Below are 27879 nucleotides of genomic sequence, written 5' to 3'. Positions count from 1 at the left end.
GTGTTGTTTAATTAATTTTAAAGCCCCTGAAAAGTTTTTTTCTGTATAACATATAAATATATTTATTTATATTATTCATGCGGCTCTTTAGCCCCTCTGTAGTGGCTTGTAGTGATTTTTAAAAATGGAAATGAATAACTGTTTCTGTTTACATTTGGAGGAGGTGGAGGTGGAGGTGGTGGACACCTACAAGTTCCTGGGAGTACATATGAACAGTAAACTGGATTGGACTGACAACACCGAGGCCCTCTACAGGAAGGGACAGAGCAAACTGTTCTTCCTGAGGAGGCTCAGGTCTTTTAATGTGTGTAATAGGCTGCTGCAGATGTTTTACCAGTCTGTAGTAGCCAGTGTACTCTTCTTTGCTGTGGTATGTTGGGGAGAGGGTGAGGGGGGGGTAACACCAACATAAGGGATGCCAACAGACTGAACAGGCTGGTGAGGAAGGCTAGCTCTGTGGTTGGATCTGAGCTGGATGATCTGGAGGTGGTGGCTGAGGGGAGGATGAGGAGAAAAACATCATAGTATAGTATGTCGAAAAATAAAAGAAGTCATAGTATAGTATGTCGAAAAAAACAATATAGTATAGTATGTCGGAATAAATAAAAGAATCATAGTGTAGTATGTTGAAAAAAAACATCATAGTATAGTATGCGGAAAAAATAAAAAAGTCATAGTGTAGTATGTCGGAAAAAAACATATTATAGTATGTCGGAAAAAATCAAAGTATAGTATGTCGAAAATAAAAAAAAGTCATAGTATAGTATGACGAAAAAAACATCATAGTATAGTATGTCGAAAAAAAACACCATAGTATAGTACGTCGCAAAAATTAAAAAAAGTCATAGTATAGTATGTCGAAAAAAACATCATAGTATAGTATGTCAAAAAATAAAAGTCATAGTATAGTATATCGAAAAAAACAACATAGTATAGTATGTCTAAAAAATAAAAAACATCATAGTATAGTATGTCGAGAAAAACATACTATAGTATGTCGAAAAATAAAAAAACGTCATAGTATAGTATGTCGAAAAAAATAAAAAACATCATAGTATAGTATGTCGAAGAAAACATCATAGTATAGTATGTCGAAGAAAACATCATAGTATAGTATGTCGAAAAAAACAACATAGTATAGTATGTCGAAAAAAACGTCATAGTATAGTATGTCGGAATAAATAAAAAAATCATAGTGTAGTATGTTGAAAAAAAACATCATAGTATAGTATGTGGAAAAAATCAAAAAGTCATAGTGTAGTATGTCGAAAAAAAACATCATATTATAGTATGTCGGAAAAAATCAAAGTATAGTATGTCGAAAATAAAAAAAAGTCATAGTATAGTATGACGAAAAAAACATCATAGTATAGTATGTCGAAAAATAAAAGTCCTAGTATAGTATATCGAAAAAAACAACATAGTATAGTATGTCTAAAAAATAAAAAACATCATAGTATAGTATGTCGAGAAAAACATACTATAGTATGTCAAAAAATAAAAAAACGTCATAGTATAGTATGTCGAAAAAAATAAAAAACATCATAGTAAAGTATGTCGAAAAAAAACAAAAAACATCATAGTATAGTATGTCGAAAAAAATAAAAAACATCATAGTATAGTATGTCAAAGAAAACATCATAGTATAGTATGTCGAAAAAAACGTCATAGTATAGTATGTCGGAATAAATAAAAAAATCATAGTGTAGTATGTTGAAAAAAAACACCATAGTATAGTACGTCGCAAAAATTAAAAAAAGTCATAGTATAGTATGTCGAAAAAAACATCATAGTATAGTATGTCGAAAAATAAAAGTCATAGTATAGTATATCGAAAAAAACAACATAGTATAGTATGTCTAAAAAATAAAAAACATCATAGTATAGTATGTCGAGAAAAACATACTATAGTATGTCGAAAAACAAAAAAACGTCATAGTATAGTATGTCGAAAAAAATAAAAAACATCATAGTATAGTATGTCGAAGAAAACATCATAGTATAGTATGTCGAAAAAAACAACATAGTATAGTATGTCGAAAAAAACGTCATAGTATAGTATGTCGGAATAAATAAAAAAATCATAGTGTAGTATGTTGAAAAAAAACATCATAGTATAGTATGCGGAAAAAATCAAAAAGTCATAGTGTAGTATGTCGAAAAAAAACATCATATTATAGTATGTCGGAAAAAATCAAAGTATAGTATGTCGAAAATAAAAAAAAGTCATAGTATAGTATGACGAAAAAAACATCATAGTATAGTATGTCGAAAAAAAACACCATAGTATTGTACGTCGCAAAAATTAAAAAAAGTCATAGTATAGTATGTCGAAAAAAACATCATAGTATAGTATGTCGAAAAATAAAAGTCATAGTATAGTATATCGAAAAAAACAACATAGTATAGTATGTCTAAAAAATAAAAAACATCATAGTATAGTATGTCGAGAAAAACATACTATAGTATGTCGAAAAATAAAAAAACGTCATAGTATAGTATGTCGAAGAAAACATCACAGTATAGTATGTCGAAGAAAACATCATAGTATAGTATGTCGAAAAAAACGTCATAGTATAGTATGTCGGAATAAATAAAAAAATCATAGTGTAGTATGTTGAAAAAAAACATCATATTATAGTATGTCGGAAAAAATCAAAGTATAGTATGTCGAAAATAAAAAAAAGTCATAGTATAGTATGACGAAAAAAACATCATAGTATAGTATGTCGAAAAAAAACACCATAGTATAGTACGTCGAAAAAAACAACATAGTATAGTATGTTGGAATAAATAAAAAATCATAGTGTAGTATGTTGAAAAAAAACATCATAGTATAGTATGCGGAAAAAATCAAAAAGTCATAGTGTAGTATGTCGAAAAAAAACATCATATTATAGTATGTCGGAAAAAATCAAAGTATAGTATGTCGAAAATAAAAAAAAGTCATAGTATAGTATGTCGAAAAAAATAAAAAACATCATAGTATAGTATGTCGAAGAAAACATCATAGTATAGTATGTCGAAAAAAACAAAGTATAGTATGTCGAAAATAAAAAAAAGTCATAGTATAGTATGACGAAAAAAACATCATAGTATAGTATGTCGAAAAAAAACACCATAGTATAGTACATCGAAAAAAAACATCATAGTATAGTATGTCGAAAAAAAACACCATAGTATAGTACATCGAAAAAAACGTCATAGTATAGTATGTCGGAATAAATAAAAAAATCATAGTGTAGTATGTTGTAAAAAAACATCATAGTATAGTATGTCCGAAAAAATCAAAAAATAGTATGTCGAAAATAAAAAAGTCATAGTATAGTATGACGAAAAAAACAACATAGTATAGTATGTCTAAAAAATAAAAAACATCGTAGTATAATATGTCGAAAAAAATAAAAAAGTCATAGTATAGTATGTGGAAAAATAAGTCATAATATAGTATGTTGAAAAAAAAAACAGTATAGTATGTCGAAAAAAACAACATAGTATAGTATGTTGAAAAAAGTAAAAACAGTCATAGTATTTATGTCAAAAAAAGTCGTAGTATAGTATGTTGAAAAAAAAGTCAGACTTTAGAATATTGAAAAAAGTATAAATATACTAAATATGTAATCCAACAAAGTATTTTTTCATAGAACATTGTGATTCAACATCTCCACTTCCTTCCCCTGTCCACGGCCCTTAAGGTAACGATGGCCAGAAAGCTGCAGGAAGAATCTGCAGCCTGCTGATCAAGTCATCCTGTGTGGTTGACAAGCACCGTCCCAAACATTTAATTAACTGTGGTAAAAAACAAGTCGCATTATGTAATTATGTAATTAACATTAATAAAAAAGTCGTAGTATATTATGTTGGACAAATTATTATTTTTTTTTAAAGTCATAGTACGTTGAAAAAAATCAAGTCATAGTATAGCATGCCGAAAAAAATCGAAAAAGTCTGTAAAATATGTAAAAAATAAGTTTTAGAGTACTATGTCAAAAAAATATGTAGCATGTTAGAAAAAATAAAAGTAATATTATAGTTCGTCGAAAAAAAATTAAAAAGTCCGTAAAATGTAAAAAAAAAAATAAGATACAGTATAGTATGTAAAAAATAACAATAGAATAGTATGCTGGAAAGGTCAGTCATATTGTATGTCGAAAAAAGTTTTAAAAAGGTATATTATAGTATGTCGAAAAGTCATAGTTTTGCACGTCAAAAGAAGTAAAAAAGTAGTATGTACTACTATTAGATATATTTGCTTATATAGGCTATCAAGATAATGTGAGTTTACACAATATTAAACAGTGATTTGTCTACTCTGTTCATTAGCTAATGGTTATAATACATTTGACAGTTGCAGTTTTACAGATAAGCAGCTTTCTTGCGTGAAAACCCTCACTCAAGACCGAGATTTTCTGCAAGACGTTTGCTTGTTCGCATTTGAATGCGTAACTCCACTCCGTAAATCCTGCATGGTAAATGAAAAACATAGCCCTGCAGTTAGGCTAAATACATTTTTTATTTTTAAAAACCATACACATTACTCGACAAGTTTCAAATGTAAATCCAATCACGATATCCATTTAAAATGCTCAAGATAAACAGACATGAAGTACTTTTATTTCCAAATGTTAAAAGATAAAAAAATAATAATCCATAAAACAGATGGAAAAAAACATTCATTCCCATTACAGGAAGAAGCTACAGAACAAACTCCTCATATGGATTCCGCTTGTCTTTTCAAATTCTCACTTTGTGTGCAATCCTAGCTGCTATTTTTGTCATCTGTAAAACAAAGTATTTCCTCAGAGAACGTTGTGATTCAACATCTCCACTTCCTATCCCCTGTCCACGGCCCTTAAGGTAACGATGGCCAGAAGGCTGCAGGAAGAATCTGCAGCCTGCTGGCCAAGTCGCCCTGTGTGGTTGACAAGCACCGTCCCAAACATTTAATTAAGTGTGGTAATATACAAACTAAAAGAGGCCTGTTCTCTTTCACACCATTTGCACCCTGAGATGAATATTCCAGAACAACACACATTTTTAGTGGCCAAAACCCTCCCCTTACAACGTGATTGGTGTCAAATCATCCAAAATTGGTTTAGTACGATGAAAGGTATCATCAGTATTGTCATAAAAATACAAAGGTAGACTTTTTATTATGATTTGTATCAAAATTAGTTATCCCCAAGGAACGCTATGAAATAAAGTACCCTGTGCAGATAGATACCAGTGTATGCCTAGTCTTTATTCTTGAAAAATGCACATGTCCAATTCTTTAGCGTTTCCAGTACATCAGGTGTCAAAAATATTTTACAAACAAATCAAATGCAGCAACATTTATCCATGATGAAAGGAGTCTTATGGACAGGGTTCAAGAAACAAAAAAAAAAAGCCTATTTCCCCTCTGTTTTTGAGTTTTAAAATGTCAACAAACTAGAACTGGGAGGAGTAAAATTAAGTATTCCCTAAGGCATAATCTTAAAAGATTGAATGAAATATGAAAATAATTCACTTGCTTTTTTTTGACAATGTTTCACTATCTAAATACACAAAGTCTGAAGTTAAAAGGTTCTTTCTTTATAGATTCCTTTTTTTAAATTAAATACTTTTTCTATGCCTGAGTAAACAAATGTCAATATTGTACATTGGCAGGGGGGCAAATGTTTTGCTGAGAAAAACAAAATTAAATGCACCAATTTAAAAAAAAAAAAAAAAATAGAAGATGACCAGGGTCCATATTTATCAAGCATCCAGAGCGAGAGACAATAATTTACAACTGGCCCAGAATGATCAGAATGAGGCTTATTTGGTCCTACGTTTAGCTGTAGGAGTAACAGTGATTTATCTGAAGGTGGAACATGATGGGACAATGCATTGTCTTAAATCGTTATTGTAGCCAAGGCACATTCAAGTCAAGTCTATATCTTGAAAAATAAACAGGCGCACTGGCTGAATACAGCGTTACTTTGAACTCAAGTGATTGTGAAAAAAAAAAATAATTTTAGTGTTTTTATGAGCTTTGGCAAAAACAGATTTTTAAGCCTCAACATGCATAAATTAGTAATACACCCACAAGTATTCCCTGCATCAAATAATCTGAATAAGCCTATTTTGAATGTGACTAATAACTACTTCAAGAAGACATTGTAAAACCATAAAATCTACTTCCTGTTGAAAGCGACTGTAGGCGGCTTAATAAGGACCTCATGTCCGACTACGAGGTAAGACTTTGTTTCAGCTTGATTCTAGGCGTCAGTCTGAGATGCTTGCTAAATACGAACCCGGATATATTCTTATAAGTCCCTTTTTAATGAACCTTTCAACATGTGGAAATCCTTGAACACAACATAATGAATGAAAAGAGAATCCAGAACTCCAGAAGGTTTTTGTGCACATGAAAACTATCGAAGAAATGGAAGAAGTAAATATTTATAGCAATGTTAGTGGACAGAGGCCCTTAATTGTCTTTCCCTTCCCCGTCTCCTGTGGAAAACACCTCGCCCCGGTGGACCTCTTTTCTATACAAGCCTTAGTGTTTATCGGTTTGGCTAGAAGGTTCTACATTTATCTACAAATATATAACAAATAAAACTTGCAGGCAAAAATAGTTAAGTTTCAATAGAAACACCCTTTTTTTCCTGAAAATACAGCAGTATCTGAAATAATCCTCTCATTCATTTTTTTATTCTGTCCCAGTTTTCTGCATCATACATCAGGAAGCTCTTTTGCCTACAAACAGAAAAAAAGTATCTACAAACTTTGTAAACAGACCTGCTTTTTCCAAAAACATAAATAACTCAAAATATTAACAGCCAATGGAGCAGAAATAAGTTTTGAATGAGCAAGGGCCAAAGAGATAAATATACAACACCATTCAGATAAAAGAGAAGCTAAAAGGTTCTTTTGTAATTCTTACAGACGATCTTCAAGCCGGGAGGAGGACCTCCCCTTCTCAATTAAAATAATAATAATAATAATAGAATAATAAAAACAGGTCACTTTCAATCTGAGTTTATAATCACCCCTTTGTTTACCGAGAAAAACAAAAAGTTACCAAGGAGGGAGGGGTGGAGACGGAGTCCTTGTGTTGCGGCGGGGTATTAATAAGAACCAAAAATAAAAGAAGACCAAAGCATCCACACCAAGCCGTACATTCCTCTGAATGTTTGCTGTTCTTTTAGTCCAGCCCAAGCCAAGCTCACAAGACTCCGCTCTCCTTCTAGCCCTTCGTCTCTCTCTTCTCCAAGTGTTCGTTCGTTTTGTCTGAGTTGAGCTCCTTGGTGGCGGGTAGAAAAATGGTGGTGGTGGTGCGGGGGTCAGATCAAAGGGAGGTCTCCAGGCTGTGTAGGGGGCTCCCCGGGGCCGACGGGGTTCCTGATTTGGGGGCCTCTGGGAGGAGGTGGTTACTGCTCTCCACAGCGTTATTGTTCTGGTTTGGGGAGGACAAGACCGGCGTGGTCGGGGCGACGGTGGTGGGCGAGGGTGAGGGAGAAGGCGGCGTGGGCGTGGTGTTGCGGGGGCTGGCGGAGTTGCGCTTGGTGGGAGCGTCGTCCTCCGCGTCGGTGTCGTCTATGAGGGGAATACTGGGCTCAGAGTCCTCTATCCGAAATTCCGGGTGGGTCATGAAGTTGTGGATTGATGAGCGCGACTCGGGCTTCTCCAGCCCCTCATAGAGGGAGATGGAGCTGCGGAATGCATTCACCACCCGGATCTGGAGGGAGGGGAGAAGCGACAGGGAGCACACGTTTAGTCGCGTTCGGTAGTGACGCGCGTGCGTGTATTGAATTTCAACACCTGGATGACAACACAGATAAAAACGGAACGCGCAGGTTTTTTATTGGGTCAATAGTAGGTGAGTTTTAGGGGCAAAAAACTATCAGTGAAGGGGAAAACTCTCGTGCAGGTGTGCAGTTATGTCTAGTTGTAAATTCACATATTGTAATACCAGTTACCTAAGCTGTCTTTCGCATTATCTAAACTGCATTAGCCTCAAAACCACTTACTGTACCACCAATATTCCTCAGTTAAAGGTGCTAAATTCGATATTCAGAGCATTAATATAGCAACAAACTATTTGCTATGTAAAGAAAAAAATGGGTAATGTCTACCTGAATGAAGTCGCTCTCCTGTGTGTGTTGTAATCCAAATTAGAGCTGCTGGCTCGCCTTCGCCATGTTGAGAGCCGTTTAAATACAAAAGAAATGCTCGCAAACCCGCATTCAGCACCTTCAAATGAATTTCTGTTTCTCTACATCACCCTCTGTCATGCCTATATTTATTCTAGAGTGCTTGATATACGGAAATCTAAATATAAACATGTCACTGAATTTAAATTTGGTATGGAAAATAACTTATACTAATGCCTACAAGTAAAAAACACGAGATAGACTTTAGGTTGTGTGACAGACTGCCAGTTCAGATCGCAGAGTTGGTTAAAATAAAAGTTGTTTCAGAGAAATATGAAACTTGAGTTGCATCCGGTAGAGACAAACCTGATCCTGTAGCAAAACTATTCTTAAAATTCATGTAGTAAGTCAGTCAATGTCTTGGGGAGGGTACAAACCAGTGTCAAACCCACTGCAATATATGTGTGTTTTTGTAAGTACAATAGTAGTATGTCACAAAACACTTGGTAAGAGGCCTGTGTCTGATTAATCAAAATGCAGAAAGGAAGACAAGAGGAATGTTGTTCTTTAGACAAGAACACATCCAAAGAGAAAAAGGGACAGAGGCTGAACACAAGAGTATACTTTTGTTGGACATGCTCAGGAAAGAGTGAGGAGAGAGACAGGACAGGAAGAGACAGAAGAAGAGAGAGAGACAGATAGAAAAAGAGACAGAAAGAGAAGGGGTGGTCAGTTACAGCTTATGTTTGTGGAGTAAGAACAAATAAAAGCTGCGGCAGCCAAGCATGTCTACAAGCTGGTATAACATGTCAAAAACAGCACAAAGAGAGAAAACTCACAAACGAGACCAGAGACTTTGAACCCATGCAGAGCGCGGCGCTACCTTGTGTTCAACGGTAGTAAACCTTTGAGTATAGCCCATGACACATTTCACAGAATCTAAAGAAGAATATGTGGGGAGTCAGTGGTATTCAGTCTTTTCAGGCGACACATTTGCCAGGTGGACACATTCTGCCAAACAACAAAACAAGTATTCACATAGAAAAAAAGAGACTTCAAGAAACCTGAAAGGAAAAGTTCAGAGTTTAGAAGTGAAGCGGTCCATGAGAGTCCCACCTGAGACAGAGACCTAAACAGTACTGCAGCATTGCATAATTGTTCAACATGCCAGGAGGAAAACAACATTGGGTCTGCTGTAAATGTGTCTGGGGAAAGTCCCTCATGTTTACATTCAAGAGCACACTCATTTATTCCATTAAGCTCTACTCGTGACATCTGTTACACATTTAAAATCCCCTGCTGGTCAGATCCTGGGAAGATCTGGAAGAGAAAATGAGTCAACAGCCACACAGCTCTCGTAAGGGCACAAGAGGAAGGAGATGTCAAATGATCCGTGTCCGCTCTAGACGTAGTGATGTTCCAAGCCACTCCGACCCATAGATATATATACTGTACATAGATGCCGCATTAATCACCTCCTTTATTTTTTTTAATTTGTATAATTTTATTTGTATTTTTATTAGTCTAATTTTTACTTCGCACAGTTTTACTATTATTACTGTTATTATAACTTTTAATTTCATTTTATTAAATTTTTTTTCATTTTATTGTCTTGCGTGTATTGGTCTCAAATTATCACATTGTTGAGTTGTTTGTCTTTTTTGTTGTTTTCACAGTTCACACTCGGCCTGTCAGTCGTCCGTGAAGCACTTTGAGCTGCATTACCCTGGATTAAAGGTGATATACAAAGTAAGTTTGATTGATTGATTGATTAATAGATGACCATACTTTAAGAACAGAGTTACTAAAAGAAGGGGGGGGCAAAAAAAACAAAAATTTAGGTATAAAACGGTTCAGTAAAAAGTCAAAACTCTCAATACACATTTGCCTATAAGAATCCTTCATCAACTTTACAATTTAAGTGACATCTTTACAAAACGTTTGCTTCCGTAGGTCATCAGATAAGAGCTAGCTATCGTTTGTTATTGTTAGCTAATCCTTGACCAATACCAACTCTCAGCAATATTTTGCTAACTTTTTAAATTCATTTCTTGAAGAGTTGAAATCTTAAAACCTATCTATTCAGCCAGGCCTTTGATTAAGAATGGTTATTATTTTATTCATTTATTTTATTGTCTTTAAGTTTTCAAATTGTATTATATTTTATTGTTATATCAATCATCTATTTTATTGTATTTAATTTGTATAATTTTATTGGTATTTTTATTAATCTAATTGTTTTTTAAGTGTTTAACAGGGTAAAACAAATAAATATAAATGTTACTCGCAATGGCTGACCTTAATTTGATAACTTGCTTATTGCACACAGTACAGTTATCCTGGATTTTGGAACAGTTACTCTCAGCAATATTTAGCTAACTTTTTTAAATTCAACGCTATCTTAAGTTACTTTAGGTACGCTAACATGTTGTGGAGATTAATAAGCAGCTATATATGTATATATATATCTATAGATATCTATAGATATATATCTATAGATATCTATAGCATCGTTTTGAAGGGTTTGACCATACATATATATATATATATATATATATATATATATATATATAGATAGATATATATAGATATATATCTATCTATATAGATAGATATATATCTATATATCTATATAGATATATATCTATCTATATAGATATATATATGTATGGTCAGACCCTTCAAAACGATGCACAGCCTTGCATGCAAACACACCAACAAACTGTCATATCAACTGCAGCTGCTCATCCACTAAAGGGTGCTATTGCAGCCTCTCCCTCTCTTCACACACTCCCTTTCACAACAAACTCCCAGAAACAACCACAGCTGGAGGAGAAAAGGTCATTAATTCACCGACTGACAAGACATCCACTGACACATTTTCTCACAGAGGTCCATGTCATGGTTTGTCTCTATCGTTTTAGGCCGTGATCATGGGCATATACTCAAAACATTTACCCGACTAGAGAGCTGCGACACAGACCCATGGGTGCTACAGGTGCACAGAGCAGACTGAGGCAGCTGCAGACAAATCTGGTGACGGTCAATCCACAATAGAATTTGTCAAATAGCAGATACACATGAAAACCTTTTTTTTCATTTCTGAGACCGAAGCAGAAGCAGAACAGAAAACATGATGACACAGAAAAAACACTTTGACACTAGAAGCGACCTGGTTACAGGGTACATATATATACAGCAGTGTTATCGAAGCAATATGGAAGATGTATTTTTGGTGTCTTATTTTTTTTTTTTTTTAACAGGAGGGGGGACATTAAAAGAGGCATGAGAGAGTAAAAGTGTCAACGTTAGGTGAGAAGAGTGGAGGACGAAGATGTTAGAAGAACAGAAGAAGAGATAAAAAAGAAAAGTCTCATGCACTAGAGGAGAACACGCACTCACACCCCACAGTGGCAGAAGCGGAGTTGGCGGCAGTGGCAGTAGTGGTAGTAGTAGAAAAGGCTACATGTGTAGGGCTAGAAACATTGGTTACATCGTGCTGTTGTTGGCTGGAGTTGGAGGCCTGCCGCCTTAGAGCCCCCTGAAAGGAAGTTCCACTCTGGAACGCACTCACTACATCCATCTGTAAAGAATCAGACAGCGTGACAGGAGAAAGCCCAGAGGAAATAAAACAACACAGCCAGAAGGAGAGAGAAAAGAGAGCAAAAAATAAAGAAAAGGCACCAGTAACCATAGAAAAAATGTCACTTGGAAATTGGATTTAGGCATTCGAGTTAAACGAGAGAGGAAAAAGGGGGATGTTGGGTTTAAAGGCACTGATCGGAGGGAGCCCTGACCTCACTTTCACTCTTTTCTCTGCAGAGTCCTTCCACACTTCCAGCTATAGCCATGCCAATACTCTATTGAGCTTCCCATCCAATCGCTTCTCATCAGTACCTTCAAACTAGTCGCGTTTTAGCAGATAGACCGAGTCAGAAATAGGCAAACCTGCTTTAGTTCAGAAGCAGAACAGGAAAAATGAGAGGAAAAGGCTTTTGTTTTTGGGGCACAAGCCACATTTAAGAATGCCGAGAGAAAGAACAACATAGATTTTAAGCTGGAACAGCAATAGAGAGTTAAAGGGTTTATGGCTTTTGATTCCCTTGGTGTTTAGGTGCCGTGCGCGGTGGTACACGGGAAGGTGCGTAGAGTGTTACCTGAGTCTGGATGCGATTGAGGCCTCGGAACCAGAGGATCTGCCCTCGGCGAAGCTCCCGTTCGGCGTGGTCGATCTCGTCGTTGTCGTCTAGCTCCTCAAGCTCCTCGTCCGGGATCTCATCTTTCTGGGTGCCGTGGCCCGCTGTTTTCAAGAATTTTAAGCGGCTGGTGGGTATCGAAGAGATTACCTGGAAGACATCAGGATTCACATGAGCACGACTGACTCGTGGTAATAATGTCACACTCCTCAGCAGAGCAAAGTGGCATTTCATTATGGCAGAACGAGCCACGTTTCTGGGTACATCACAGACATTAAGCAGCCAGTGACCCTGAAAATTAGCTGCCCCGCTAAAGCTAGACGTGAGACAGTTTGACGTCATTTGGTTTGCTCCAAGCCCATCCCACAGTGAAGTTACAGCAGCCGCTGGAACAGTCTGCCTGAGGATCTGAGAGCTGCTATGTAACGTTAACATAACCTTAAAACCTACAGTACCTTTGATTAAGAATGGTTATTATTTTTTTCACTTATTTTAATGTCTAAGTTTTAAAATTGTATTATATTTTATTATTATATGAATCACCTCTTTTATTCTAATTCTAATTTTATTCTATTGTTATTAATCACTTATTTTATTGAATATAATTTGTATAATTTGATTCTATTTTATTATTAATCACTTATTTTATTGGATTTAATTTGTATAATTTGATTCTATTTTATTATTATTAATCACTTATTTTATTGGATTTAATTTGTAGCATTTGATTCTATTTTATTGTTATTAATCACTTATTTTATTGGATTCAATTTGTATAATTTAATTATATTTAATTGTTATTAATCACTTTTTTTACTGGATTCAGTTTGTATAATTTGATTCTATTTTATTGTTATTTTTATTAAGCTAATTTTTACTTCACACTGTTTTACTACTATTACTGTTATTATAGCTTTTAATATTATTTTATTATATTTTTATCATTTTATTGTATTGTGTGCATTGGTCTCAAATTATCACATTGTTAAATTGTTTTTTTTGTTGTTTTCACGGTTCATACCTCAGTCATCTGTGAAGCACTTTGAGCTGCATTAACCTGGACAAAAGGTGCTGTACAAATTAAGTTTGATTGATTGATTGATTAATAGATGGCCACACTGTTAGTTGCGGACGTACATCATATTTCAAACTCACTCCAGCAACTGCTGCTGATAGTTAGATCAAGTGTATAACAGGTTAAAACAAATAAAATTAAATGTTACTCGCAATGGCTGACCTTAATTTGCTAACTTGCTTATTTTCTCACAGAACGGTTAAACTGGACCTTATTGATAATCTATGGAACATACATTTTGATTGAATTCACTCCATCCTATTTTAAAGTAGAGGGCAGTAATAACTCAACACAGAGACCGGCTCTTATGCCAGCGCCTTTAGCAGACCACCTAAAGGCTCCTTGGTTAATAGCAAAGGCAGGAGGACCTTCCTTGGGACAAATCTCTGGTTTGGAACCAATAATCTTTGTCCCTCTACATCACAGTTTCAGTCCTACTACAGCTGTCAGCTCTCAGCGCAGCCCTGTTTATTTGTGCTTGTCAAAAAACGTTGGCGACACCATTCTTGATGAATTGACGAGAGTAGATAATGACATATTATGTGAAGGAGGATGAGTGTGGGCAGTCGGAGCAAACTAGAATTACATCAAACATTCATTATGACTCGGCCATTGTCAGCAACAGTGGTGAGTAATCTCAACCCTCAATCTCTCACTGTCAGAAAATTACAAACAGACAATTATTTTTAACCACTAAGGCAAACAAACTAATAATATACTCCAAATTAGTCAAGTCTAAAAGCTGAAATACATTTTTCAAATTATTCAAAATTAAAATAAGAAAGCATTGCTAATAAAAAAATACATATTAGTTCACAGGGAATTTTTTCTTCATGTTTGTCTTTGACCATGTGACAACCAAAATCAGATGAATACATACACATTTGACTGAAGCTATGTACTATGCAGTATAACTACACCATTTCATCTGTTTGAAAACCAAATATTAATTTTGAATTTGGGAGTTTAAACCTCTCTTCGCAGCCTTAGAACATTCTGTACTATTACACCTCTCTGCAAACCATTAGACACCCACTACGCCAACTCCAACACAGGGGGGCAGTGTCATACCATATATTTGTCTCTAGCCAACTGAAGGTGAAGCTGTAAAGTCACATCTTACCTGTCCCCATAGTAGAGAGCCGAAGCCTAAGAAAGTGCACCACAGCCACTGGTCGATGGTCAGAGCCACGCAGCTGAACGGCTTCCCACCGAACTGCACTATGACGAACTGGAAGGAGGAGGAGGAGGAAGAGAGGCGGAATTAATTAGAGAGCAAACTTTTTAGATTTCACATTTGCTTGGGGACTGATCATCGTATGAGTCACCAAAGCACATTCACAAAAAAAACAAAAACAAGTTAACCAAAAGAGCTCTTCTTTACCTGGATAATGAAGGTACCGAAGACAATACTGCAGAAGATAAGGTTGTTGAAGATGCCTTCAAAGACATTCCTTTCACCGTGGATCTTGCGGGCATTGATCTCGTTGAAAAGCTGCATCAGTACAAAGGTATTGAAGACAATGGTGTAGTGTTCAGAAGGCGGGGCGTGGAGGGGTGTATTCCTGCCGTTGTCTATATCAAAAATTCTCTCTCCTACGGGAACAGACAGAGAAAATGTGTTAAAATAAACGGATGGATTTAGGAAAACGCGCAATAAATCCACCGGCTCTGTGGAGATGAAGGAACTACACAGTGTAGCTTCTTACCGGCAAAGAGGAGCGTAAAGATGATGATTAACTGGAACACTCCCTGACCCAGGATGTTCTTCATCATGGTGCGGGAGATGAGAGGCTTGTTGCGGCCATATGGCTTCCTTAGCAGCAGGGCTTCTGTAGGGGGCTCCGTGGCCAGAGCTAGCGAAGCAAAGGTGTCCATGATGAGGTTGACCCATAACATCTGTACTGCTTTCAGCGGAGAGTCCTGGAGGCAGAGAGAGAGAGAGAGGGGCACCGAATTAGGTTGAGAAGAGGGAGGAATCAAAATAAATAACCCATCTATCACAGTCACAGATATCGTAAAATATAAAAAAAAACATGGAAATTCAGAGCGTCTATTAAAAAGATATTTCAACTGACATGAACCAAATTGCATGTGGAAAACAAATTATGCTCTTGTCTGCAGCACAACTGTCAGCCATTTGGTTTCGGTACACACATGCAAATGGTTTAAAAAATGAAATTATGGTTACAGGACAGGATTTTTTATGGAAATCAAGACAATTAGGTCTGAGGAATATATTGACTATTTAAGATAGATCTGCAATATTTTTGGTAGAGACACAAACGAGGACGTCTTAAATCACATTGCGCTAGTCCGTTGAGTCGAAGTGAGCGACTCCGTTGTGCGCTAACCTGTGTGATGCAGGCTCCTGTAAACGCTACGATGACAGCCACCACGTTGACTGTCAGCTGGAACTGGAGGAACTTGGAGATGCTGTCGTAGACGTTGCGTCCCCACATGACGGCCTTGACGATGCTGGAGAAGTTGTCGTCGGTCAGGATGATGTCGGACGCCTCCTTGGCTACGTCTGTGCCGGCGATACCCTGGAGAAAAAAAAAAGATGATCAAGAATCTGCCTGGATCTGATCGCAACATATTGAACATTCTTACCTGACCAGTATTACTGTAAATGAACTGTTGTGGACAGGTTAACATCTTTTAGTCATGTAGTCTAATTAAAGATAGTAAACACAGAGAAAACTCACCATGGCAAAGCCAACATCAGCTTTCTTCAAGGCGGGACCATCATTAGTACCGTCGCCTGTCACTGCTACTACTTGTCTTTGTTCTATCACTGTGCTGTCAATAATACCTAGAAAAGTAAAAACATAAATATTCAAAATGAAGCCCAAAACAAAACATGCTTCGTACATTTTACTCATACCAGAATAACAGAATTACCTTTCACTAAGGTGTGCTTGTCCGTGGGGGAAGAGCGAGCCAGTACTCGTAGTTTGGGCCAGATCTTGTCAATGCGTTCTTGTTCAATCTAGAAACACGAGACAAAACCCTGATAGAATCCCAACAGCACATTTTTTCAACAGTCTCTGAGGTACAGTATGTTGCTGAGGCCCACCTCTCCTTTTTCATTGCGTATCCTTCGGTTGAACTCTTTGCCCTCGATGCAGATGAAGTCGTCTCCGGGCAGCAGGATGCCACACTTGGAGGCGATGGCTCGAGCCGTGTTGATGTTGTCCCCAGTCACCATCCGCACCGTGATGCCTGCGCGCTGGCACTTCCTGATGGCGTCTGGCACCTGAAGGAATGCGGAAACACAATGAGTGATGAAATGCGTGTTTTTCATATCACTGGGGATATAAAAAATGAAAGTGCAGGTTTTGTGAGGCGGTCATTAGTAACATCAAACTCTGCAGCTCTAAGCAGCTTTTTATCTCCATACATATCTTTTGTTCAGGTTTAGATTTATATAGAGACTGTATGCTGGAGTCTTACTGCTCTTATCAGCTCCTGTCCAAACCACAGACATTTGTTTTTCCAGCAAACAAGTTGAGTGTGTGTTACCTGCCTGGCACAAAATGGCAGAAGGCCAAAGTAAATGAGTGACTGAAGAAGAAAGTTGATCATCTAGCATGCTAATGACCCAGATCTGTTCACTGTGGAACCACTCCCTAAAAAAGCCTCAATGTCATAACTCATGTATCGGTTCAGTATTTGATGCTTGCGCCGAAGCGGAGCCACTCCTCGTGTTTAAGAATGGCTGATGCGGCATCTCCTGTCAGTCAGTTTTCTTGCTTTACTCAGAAAGCCTGAGTGTCCAATAGTCCAGTGGAGCAAGATAACCCATTAAGCTGCCAGCACGCTTCTTCAGAAGTGCTTGTCGGATGGTCTAATAGCTTCGGAAACCCCATCCCCCCAAAACCTTTCTAATGTTGGAATGGGGGGAGCCGTGTACACACGGTCCTGTAACTTTCATTCATTCACACCGAGAAAGGAGCATCTTAGCCTCCTTCGCAACAAGTTAGTATGACACGGTTGGTACCAATGGATTCCTTAGGTTTTCTAGTTTCATATGATGCCAGTATCTTCACTCTAGCTTTAAAACTCCATGTACTGTGCTAGATGCTAGCACAGTACATGGAGCTGATAAATACAACAGCACTGCGAAATTCATCAGTGATATTCATGCGCTCTCAATGTACCCACAAGCAAGTTACATTTCCATTGTGAATTGTTCCCCTGATTATATGCAACTCAATTTTCTCTATGAAATGAAGTTCTCTCTCAACTCGTTTCAATTAAAACAATTGTGATGTAAGCCTTCTTGCATGTGTAGCCACTAACCTCGGGTCTCACGGGGTCTTCGATGCCCACCACACTGAGGCAGGTCAGTCCGGTGAGGATATCATTTTCATTGTCCCAGTCAGGCTCTCCGTCAGCGGGGCAGAAATCTCTGTATGCAAGGCAGATGGTCCTCAGGCCCTCTGAGGCCATGGGCTCGATCACTTTCTTGACCATGTCGTCTCTGTCCCGAGGCCGAAACACCTTGGCCTCGCCATTTGCGCACATGACTTTATAGCACCTGGGAGGTGAAACGGGGATATTAAATATTACCATCTTATATTAATATACAAGTGTAGAGAAGAGGGTAAAAAGAATATCCAGTTGAGAAATGTGGTTGAAGGAGGGAGATAGAATCGAAAATGGATAAAATCATTTAGATGAGATAACGGGTTAAGGGCAGAGGAGAAGACAAAGCGTCTGAATGGTGAGCCGCACTAGTAAGAAGTCACACTAAGCCCTCTGTGGGTTAAAAAAGAAGCCTGCTTGGTTAAGAGGCTTACAGAGTTGTTACCGGCTCATTTTCTCAGCGCCTGTTTTTAAGTCGCAAAGTAAGGGGCTTGGGTGGGATGCACTTGAACTTCTTAGCTGCTTAAGCCATTACACATATCATTTACTGCAGAGACTGGCCAGCTGGAAGAAGTAAAAAAATCGACGCAATAACCTGTCATTGAGAATAATTTATGTGGACAGAACTGCCGATAGATAAACATAAACCGTACAATGCGATATAAAAAAACAAAGATGAAAACCGTTTTCTTACTTTTTTAGGAGAATTTCTGAGGCCCCTTTGCTGAACATGCGGTAGCTGCCATCGGCCATCTTCAACACAGTGCTCATAGACTTGCGGACTGAGTTGAAGGTGTAGACTTTGTACAGTTTCTCCTCGGGGATCTCGTTGCGTATAGCCTGGTAGTCGCGCTTCAGGTCCTTTGAAAAGCCGAGCAAGGCACATTCGGTCTTGTTGCCCACTTGCCGTGGCAGGCCCCCTTCTTTCTCTGGAGACTGAAGGAAAAAAGGTGGAAAGACAGTTAAGTACATTTCCTAAAGCCAAATACGACACATAATGTATTTTAGAGGCACGTTGCTTTTTCTCAGGCCCTACCATGATCTTTGTAGTGTAGGCGCAATTGACTGCGATGCCCAGAATCAGCATGTCTAAAATGGAGGAGGGGATGTTCTCTGGTTCGGGGACCTTCCTGTAGTGCTTTTCAGCGAGGAAGGCCTGCACCACAGTCATGCGGTTCATGGTGAGCGTACCAGTCTTGTCGGAGCAGATGGCGGTAGCGTTGCCCATAGTCTCACAGGCATCCAAGTGACGCACCAGATTGTTGTCTTTCATCATTTTCTGTAGGAAGATAAAGCGATATATCAAACGATCAAACACGACTCAATTTAACTGTATATTTTCTGTGCTGAAACACAATTTAACTTGTGAGTCAAAGAAATGTGTGTAAAGGCTACAAGATGGAAATTAATAGTTGCTTGATTGGATAAAGCCCTCTGTTGGCAAACAAATTCAGCACAGGGGATCATAGCTTGGCTTTAGGGTATCAGTTGGCCAAGTCTCCTTGTCTTAACGGCCTGGCCTGCTAGTTTTAATAGGCTAATGTGTAAGCTGGCCAGCACCGGCCACGGGTCACTTGGCTAGGAGACTTTACCTTAACGGAGTATGCCAGGGAGATTGTTACAGCAAGCGGCAGGCCCTCGGGAACAGCCACCACCAGCACGGTGACGCCGATGATGAAGAATTTCACAAAGAACTGAATGTAAATGGGCGTGCAGTCCTTGACCCAGGGCAGGTTCTGGATCCAGAAGGTGTCTACTACAAACAGCACCACCAGGATGATGACAGTGATGGCTGACATAACCAGTCCTGGGAGGGGATAAGAGAGAATGAGAGAGAAAAGGAAGAACGAGGATGATCAATCATTCATATTGGTATCGTTTACTAGGGTTGGGCAACTGGACGAATATCGAGCTGATGATTTAAGTAGCTAAGGAGCGAGCCATCTTGCTTCCTTCTCATCTCTGTTTAGAGTTGCACATGTGCAGTACCGAACGGGCACTCGCCAGAAAATGGCGGCAGGTAAAGACAAAGTTTATAAGCTGAAACTAAAGCATTTCTATTATCCTGGAAATTGGAGTTTAGTTGGGGTTAGAGGATGTAGAAGAAAGCCCAGATTAATTTACTTAAAGATTGAACATGACAATTAACTTTAGTTTTTGTTGTTATTTGATAAGCGCTAATAAATAAAAAGTGTATAGGAGCAAGTATGTTTCTGACCCACTTGCCCAACGGGGCAAGTGAAATCAAACCAGAGTTGGTGATTGTTATAACAGTAGAAAGACTAACCAAGTGTGTTATATGATGACTTAACAAGGCAATTATGCTAGCCTTAGTTCAGTGAAAGAGAGAAACTTGAATTCAGAAGGTGTACAGTTTGTTTTTCTATTATTAAGGAAAATAGGTGTAAGAATATTTCCTTTCTTTTCATTTTGAGAGTTCATTTTGTTTATTTATTAGACTAAAAAAAGCTAAGAGAGCTTGTGAAATGTAGGGAACTCGCCGCTCAGGCAAATATATTGGCAATAGTTGTTAGGCTGACAGTGGCAGGTTGGAAAATTTTAACATATCGCCCACCCTATCATTTACCAACATTCATTCTAGATATAAAACATAATAAAACGTTGGAGATGTAGACAATAACATGGCAGTGAAAGAAGGGATACAAGAGCACATGGCATTCAACTGTTTTTGGTCCAACTCACCTGCTTTGCCAATCTGCACAGCTAGTTTAGTCAGTTTGCCCTGGAGCACCGACTTCTCTTTCTTTGAATTGTTGGATTTCCTCTTCTCCTCTGCCTCGCCTGCTTCGTCACTGTTCAGTGGCTGCATTTCCATCGCAGCACCATCCTGTGCTTTAGCTGCAGCAAAGGAACGAGAAAAAAAGTCGTTAAATGAAACGACCTGACAGTTTATGCCATTACAGTTTAGTGGTGCACACACATTTAATGTACACAATTTAAACATTGTGCTCAATAACTTTCTATTCAAACAGATTCCAGGATTCACAGGAAGAGCAGCAAACCGGTCTAGCCGCTGTAACAAATCAACATAATCCAAAGGACACACAAGAGCTGTATCTCTCCATTCAGGTATCATACTGTATGAAGCCTATTTAGATTTGACTATTTGCTTACATTTGCAAGACCTGAAATAAAAACTTTGCTTGTTACACACCAGTGAATGAATTTAACTGTACGTGGTCATATAACAAACAGACTTTTATTCAAGTAAAAAGTGTCAAGAGGAACAAGTTGATCTACAAACAGGTCGGGACTAGATTTGATCCCGAATTTATTTGATTATCTGGTTTAGCCGGTAATAAGTCACAGCAAGTTGCTTCAGATCAGCAAGACAGAAATACTACATTATGGTAATATTTTATATATAACACAACAAAGCACTATATTTCAACATAAGAGATTAAATGAAAAGTGACGTCCAAGAGCAAAAGAGATGTCACACCATTAAAAATTTTAGCATGCTTTTTTTTTGCTTTCCTTTTATCCATGGAACTTGGGAAATGTCACTGTAATTATGTTTGCAGTGATCTGACTGCTCAGTAATTAGCAGGAAGATTTGGAAGTGTTAATTACCACACTCCCACCTAGAGATTTTAAAGAACAGGTTAACCAGCTAGTAGCATCGGGATCTGTCTGAGGAATCACCTCCTCCTTCGACAGCAAACCGCGGCGGTCGTTGCCAGTTAAATTCCCGTAAATCTCTTTCATCTCTTCCTCAACATCCCTCAGGACCCCCCTCCCTCCCTCCCTCGCGTGCAGAACTGACAGGAATCCCAAACCCACGTCTAACCAGGTAACCTTGGAAACGCAAAGCCTCTCGTGGGCAAAGGAGGGAGGAGAGGCTCGCGACGGGCCAGCGGGGGCTGGTCTCCGTCGTGTCACTCACCACGATGAAATCATTAGCTCTGCCGGGCAGCCGGCGCTACCGCTGCTGCAGGACACTTTTCCATCTCTCTCATTTTTTGCTTTTATTATTACTACTGTTTGGGTGTAATTTCCGCGCTCTTGCTTTTTCTGAGCATAGGCAGCCCGTGTCCAATTTGTCAAGCTCCATTTACTACGCTGTGGACAGTAGCATGGTATTGTGTGTGAATGTATGCAGCAGGAAGAGGAGGGGCATTAACACTGGGCTACTGCAGCTGCTGTGGACTGTGGCTTGTTCTGCTCTTACATGGCCTGTGTAATCTCAGTCTAAAGGATTACTGTTGATTCCTGGCAGGCAGAGGGAATCTGTGCACCAGGGACTAGCGCCAGGGTTGTGGTCACAGACCCGAGCACAACTGATCATAGAGTCCCAGCAGGACGACGGGCCTGGCTAGCTGGCTGAGTTACCACTAAACAGCCTCATTATCGGTGCTGTCAGTCTGAAATTGTGCAAGTCGTACAGTTTGACTCTGAATAGTTCAGATTGGGACATCAATAGAAATCAAATTGTGGGGGCCTGAGGGAGGGAGATGGGTGGGAAAGCAGATGTTCTGGCTCCAGAATTGTTGCATGGCTTTAATCTCCTCATCACTAATCGCTATAACTGGATTCAGTAGCACCTGCTGCTCAAAGCGCAAATGTGCCAGGCAAGGACGAGAAAAGAGGAGTTAGAGGCAGAGGGGAGGGCCAGACAGTACAATGGGTGGGCAAGAACAGCCAGTACAAAGTATAAACTGACACGGGGACATGCAAAAATATGCAACCCCTCATTATGTGCATAAAACCACTGCAGCCAATTATTAACAAATTGAGGCTTTGACCTACATCCAGTGCTGTTAAATGGGGAGGGAGACGCTGATCAAGCTAAAAGCTAACACATAAAGGTTGGTGTTAAGCTGTAAGGCAATTATATACTGTTGTGTGTGTGTGTTTGTGGGCAAGCAACTTACCTTTCTTACGATTTTCCACAACTGCATCCTGCTTCTTGTCTGTGGAAAAATACACCGGGGAGTCAGTAGTAGTAAGTAAAAAACACAATTGGTGGGCAATACACAGTAACTGCACTATTAAACACATTAATTCACATATCTTGAGGTCAGAGGTCAAGGGACCCCATTGAAAATGGCCATGACAGTTTTTCCTCGCCGAAATTTAGCAAACGTTTGGAGCGTTATTTAGCGTTCTTCCCGACATGGTAGTATGACATGGTTGGTAACAATGGATTCCTTGGGTTCTCTTGTTTCATATGCCGCCAGTATCTTCACCTAAAAATCGCAAGTTGTGTTGATGCGTTAAAGAAATTAGAGGCGTTAAATCAAATTTCTGTTAACGTGTTATTATCGCGTTAACTTAGACAGCCCTAATTGAAAATAATTCTTGCAAAGCAATAAATCACCGCTGTGATGTTATTAAAGATAGTCCAACCATGTTTAACTTGGGCTGTGGGGGAACTATAAATGGCATTTTCACCATTTTCCGATATTTTATAGACTAAAGATTAATCAAAAAAATATTCACCTAATCGATTGATAATGAAAAGAATGAAAAGTAACTGCAGAATCTCCTACAGCTCAGCCCTGGACCTCGACAAGTCTCAATGGAAGATGATGGAATCTTTATGTGAGATGCAAAACTGGTGGTAGAAAATGGAAAATGTCCACGCAAACATGTGAACAACAGAACAAGGAAGGGAAATAATAAGCAGTGGGGAATGGTCACACTAACTTTTCCTCTGTTTCTTCTTCTCCTCCTTTTCCTTTTTCTTTTCCTCTTCATCCTCGTCATCGTCCTCAGCGGTCCCAAGTAGAGTGAAGATAATTCCAGTTTGAGAGTTGACACCCACAGCAGTGACCAACATTTTCCCTGAGCCTTCCATTACATGGGTGCCTTTGGACAGAGGAGGAAAATAAAATGTCAGTAACTAAGGGTGGGAGGGAAAGTATGCACAGTATGTACAGTATCTGACTAAATGTTTCACTTTGCTTCCAAGATTATTTACAGCATGTTTCTGTTCATACTTCAACCCTGACCAAATATACGGTACAGATCTCTAACTTATTTGTTGCTTTGTCTCTTTGGTCCAGACTAAACGTTGAGCTAGATTCCTTTGCTTACAGAGAAGGTGGTTTAGCCAGGCTTTCAAGTGGCGTTGTTCAGCTACACACGAGAAGGTTTGATTTTTAAATCGAGGCAATAAATACAAAAGGGAAATGGTGCGCTTGCAAGTAGAAAGAGAAAGAAACAGTCACGGATGCAAATATCCTCCAAACCTTTAATCAACAGCCTTTAATCAAAAGCCAATTGTGAATCTGGGTGAATTAATGGGAATCTGAGAGGCTACAACAAGGTTTCTCCAGAGATCTCTGGGTCTCCGTGCCTCTCAGAACACGGGACAATCTTATCGATTTATACAGAAAGAGCAAATGACCAGAAGAGAAAACCAGCTTAAGTCAGAGGAAAAAGAGAGTGAAAACAGAGAGCGAGAGACTGAAAAGTACAAAGCAGTTAAAAGTTCTCTCATGCCTCTGTTAATTAGAGGATGCTTTCCTTTCATTCGTGAGAGTGATTGCAGAAGGGATACAGCTAAGGGAAATCAAAAAGCAGTGGTGGAGCAGTGTTCACACACACACTCCTCTCTCTTGGATGTGCGCCATTAAAGAGCGCCGTATGAACTAAACAATAAGTGTTTCTGCAGAATCCCTGCACACTTCTTCTGGGGGTTCTGAGTAGAGTGAAAACAAAGCTACCCGACAGCACAAACACAGTGTCGAATGGGCTTTGTGCACGTGGACTCTCCACACGTCAAACCCGAACCTATTACAGTTTTACATCTGGGGAGTGTTGGATGGCTGCTAATTGATTACACTGAGCAGCAGGCTAGGGACGCCAATTCACTTTCAATTCTAATCCAGTTTGTCGCAAAAGCCAAGCAAATTACCATCACGACATTGAATACACAGAGAATTTATCTCTAAAAGCATGAGCAAATTATTATTAGGACAGGAGTTGCGCACTACGCTGAATACTGATGAATTCTCGGGGTTCAATTATTTTCAATGTGCAAGCTGCAAAGGTTAATTTGTGAATAATGAAAACCGAACTTAAACATCGAATTAGTGGTTTCACCTGTTCTTAGCTGAGTAAAAATATTTGTTTTCATATTGTGAAAAGGTTATCGGTGTAAATGAAATATTAAACACTGTTTTGAAGCTTCACGGCCTCACAGAATGCCTGAAGAGGGCAGATCAAAGATAAAACGTCTGTAAAAAAATGGATTGCATTCTGATGTGATGAAATTGCACAGTGGTTATCTGCCATTTATTTTTTAATAAAGATTGGAGTCCAAAGAATCCAGACTTTGAAGGTAATGTGTAATGTATTATTTAATTTAACTCAGCTCAGTCAGTTTTGCAGATGTCTTAAAGCACCGACCTTTTTCAGCCTGATACTGACAGCAATACCTGGGCTTTAGGTATCGGCCGGTACCGAGTATCGATCCGATACCAATGTTGAATAAATATGCTGTATGCCTCACTGTGTGGAAGTGACCGGGATCATTCTTTTATGTGTAAGGCAACACCAGGCTTGATTTTAACAGTGCTTTCCTAACTTTGTAAAACAAAATGTAACAAATAAATACATAAATATAAATTTACTGAACTGTTATTCAATATTAAAATAATAAATCATAAGCCAGCAACTTGCTAAAAAATCTTTAAAGTTAACTTGACTGTTTATTTATTATTAAAATAATAAATCGTACACCAGCAACTTGGTAAATCTTCAAAATTAACAGGAATTACAATTCAAGTGTAAACCTTTTTTTATGCAGGAACAAATTGGTCAAAACTTCGACAGGAATTTAAATTCCAGTCTATAATGTATTCCAACATAAAATTTAATTGAACAGATCGGCTCCATTGTCACCGATATATGATCCAGCTATTTGAGTCAATATCGGCCCGATGCACGATCCGGTATCTTATCGGTGCATGCCTAGTTTTCAATCAAACCCCCTTTCAAAAATCACAACCTTCATTGCCTTCCGGTAATAACCAGCAAGGAGAGAACTTATGAAAAAGAAATTGAGGCTTCATGTTACCTGATAATAGCATTGGATCTTTTTCTAGTGTTTTCTTCACATGGTCTGACTCCCCTGTGAGTGAGCTCTCGTCGATCTTCAGATCGTTGCCTTGGATGAGGACTCCGTCGGAAGGCAAAAGGTCACCTGAAACACACACGGACCAAGCAAATCTTTCATTTAGTGTGTAAAAGAATAATTATTTTGAATGACTCTTAAATTACATCCCAAGCATTCTCTATATTCTATCCATCACAGAAACCATTGTCGTTAAATTTAAATGACTTCAGTAACAAATCAAAATCTCTTCTCACCATATTTTACTTGTGCAACGTCGCCGACCACGATCTCCGCCACAGGAATTTGGATGACTTGTCCTCCACGGACGACAGTAAATTTCTGTTCCTGCTCGATGCGGCTCTGTAGGCCCCTAAACTGCTTCTCTTTACTCCAGTCGTTGAACGCCGTCACCAGCACCACGCAGATAACTGACAGGAGAATGGCGGCGCCCTCGATCCAGCCCGCCTCTGACTCATTTTCATCCTCCGCACCGCCAGCTGCCTTTCCACAGTCTGCAGAGGGCCAAGGGCAAATCTTAATACAAAGTCACTATCAACTCTCACACACATTATCCCATCACTAAGGCACAATGAAATGCACAAACAGACAAATAAATGCAGTGTTAAACACTAAGAAATGAGGGTATTTCATTAGATTACACCACGAAATAAATTAACTAGACAAATGAGTCAGGGACAAGCAAACATTTCTTTAACATAAAACATGTTATATTCAAATAGAATGTCACACATAAAGAGGCTATATCAATGAACAGTAACATGGTTTAATAAAAAAAGAATAGGATTGTAATGAAGTGTTGCTTACGTTCTCTTTCGGCATCTGGAGGTCTATAAAAAGAAAGGCCTAATGAAACTATGGCTGCCACTTCTAGGATAATCAGTGTGACATCCTGTAGCGCCTCCCACACTAACTGTAAGAAAGTTTTAGGCTTTTTGGGCGGTATTAAATTTTCCCCAAACACTGTTTTCCGCTTCTCGATGTCTCCGGGCTGTCCACTTAGACCTGGAGAGGGGAAAAACAAAAGGACAAAAGCATTTCATTTGTAAGATTTCCATTTTAAATCCATCTTGGAATTTAATGTTAGACCACAAAAATTAAATATTCACATCAAAAAGAACGCCTTAAATTGTGTGCCACGCATTACTGTAGACATTTAGCTCACAGGAGGAGTGCTTGTCTCCAAAAAAGTAAAAGTCAGTGAGCTGTACTCTTGTAACCAGGCCTCCAAAAACATTATCCCCCAAAAAGGAATCAGCATTTCTGACAGGACACTGTGGAGGCGACAACGCTGGCCAACAATGACACACATTCTGTGGGCACGTCAAACATTTTCACCTCTTTCAGGGCATGCAAAAGAACGTGAGAACAGAGGTCAAATCTAATCCCACAAACTGCCTTTCTTTAAAAAAAACACAATGACCGGACTGACTAGAGAGGTTGAATCAGCTTTAGACTCGCAGGTGCTTTTATGTATACTACTGTCCCGTTATAGAGTCATCTCTCTGACACATCACACGTCTGGTTGGCCTGAGACCCATTCATCCATGTGCACACTGAGCATTCTGCAGGCACCCATTCAAATGCCTCCACATTCAAGGCACAGTCATATATTCAAAAGGGCCTTCGCACATTTGATGATGCATGACAGTTTTTCAGTTCTATTCATGCCGACTGACTGTGTGTGTGGGTGGCTGTGTAGACTGGATGGAGCTGTGTGTGTGTGGGGCAGAGTGAAGGTGGAGCAGAATTGGGGGCCAGGGAAGAGTGACTGTGTGAAACTGCTACTGACAGACAAATTGGGGGTGGGTGAGGGTGCATAGGACTGAGACTAATAAAGACCGGAGCTACCGACGGCTGAAGAGGAGCCGTACTCGGAATAGCAGTGTCTTAATAGGGAAAAGGATCAGTAGGGTCAACGTATGGACAGAGACAGACAGAAGGACACACACACACACACACACACACACTCGCATACACGCAGACTACAGGTACAATGCAGATCGTGAC

General features: G+C 38.8%; 1 protein-coding gene across 7 annotated transcripts in view; it reads right to left on the bottom strand.

Annotated features, from left to right (window-relative positions):
• Positions 1–388: 388 nt before the first annotated feature.
• Positions 389–27879, bottom strand: part of atp2b1a (ATPase plasma membrane Ca2+ transporting 1a) — a 147854-nt gene continuing 120363 nt past the window's right edge. For 3 of the 7 annotated variants that reach the window (XM_037759928.1, XM_037759927.1, XM_037759929.1), the window contains 20 exons: positions 26677–26874; positions 26106–26363; positions 25813–25938; positions 23436–23597; positions 22661–22699; positions 20469–20624; positions 19358–19572; positions 18802–19044; positions 18460–18701; positions 17700–17937; positions 16474–16653; positions 16299–16386; positions 16103–16209; positions 15749–15940; positions 15104–15317; positions 14779–14990; positions 14518–14625; positions 12281–12469; positions 11617–11706; positions 4495–7708 (listed from right to left, as the gene is read on the bottom strand). In XM_037759928.1, the coding sequence (XP_037615856.1) occupies positions 7319–7708; positions 11617–11706; positions 12281–12469; positions 14518–14625; positions 14779–14990; positions 15104–15317; positions 15749–15940; positions 16103–16209; positions 16299–16386; positions 16474–16653; positions 17700–17937; positions 18460–18701; positions 18802–19044; positions 19358–19572; positions 20469–20624; positions 22661–22699; positions 23436–23597; positions 25813–25938; positions 26106–26363; positions 26677–26874 (3647 nt within the window). In that variant the 3' untranslated portion in view covers positions 4495–7318. Of the gene's footprint in view, positions 494–4494; positions 7709–11521; positions 11707–12280; positions 12470–14517; positions 14626–14778; positions 14991–15103; positions 15318–15748; positions 15941–16102; positions 16210–16298; positions 16387–16473; positions 16654–17699; positions 17938–18459; positions 18702–18801; positions 19045–19357; positions 19573–20468; positions 20625–22660; positions 22700–23435; positions 23598–25812; positions 25939–26105; positions 26364–26676; positions 26875–27879 lie in introns of those variants that run through there. The other 4 variants (XM_037759932.1, XM_037759933.1, XM_037759934.1 and 1 more) reach the window with 4 other exon arrangements.

This window comes from Sebastes umbrosus, chromosome 23 (genome assembly GCF_015220745.1).
Source record: "Sebastes umbrosus isolate fSebUmb1 chromosome 23, fSebUmb1.pri, whole genome shotgun sequence".
Taxonomy (NCBI): domain Eukaryota; kingdom Metazoa; phylum Chordata; class Actinopteri; order Perciformes; family Sebastidae; genus Sebastes; species Sebastes umbrosus.
This window is presented reverse-complemented; position numbering and strand designations above follow the sequence as displayed.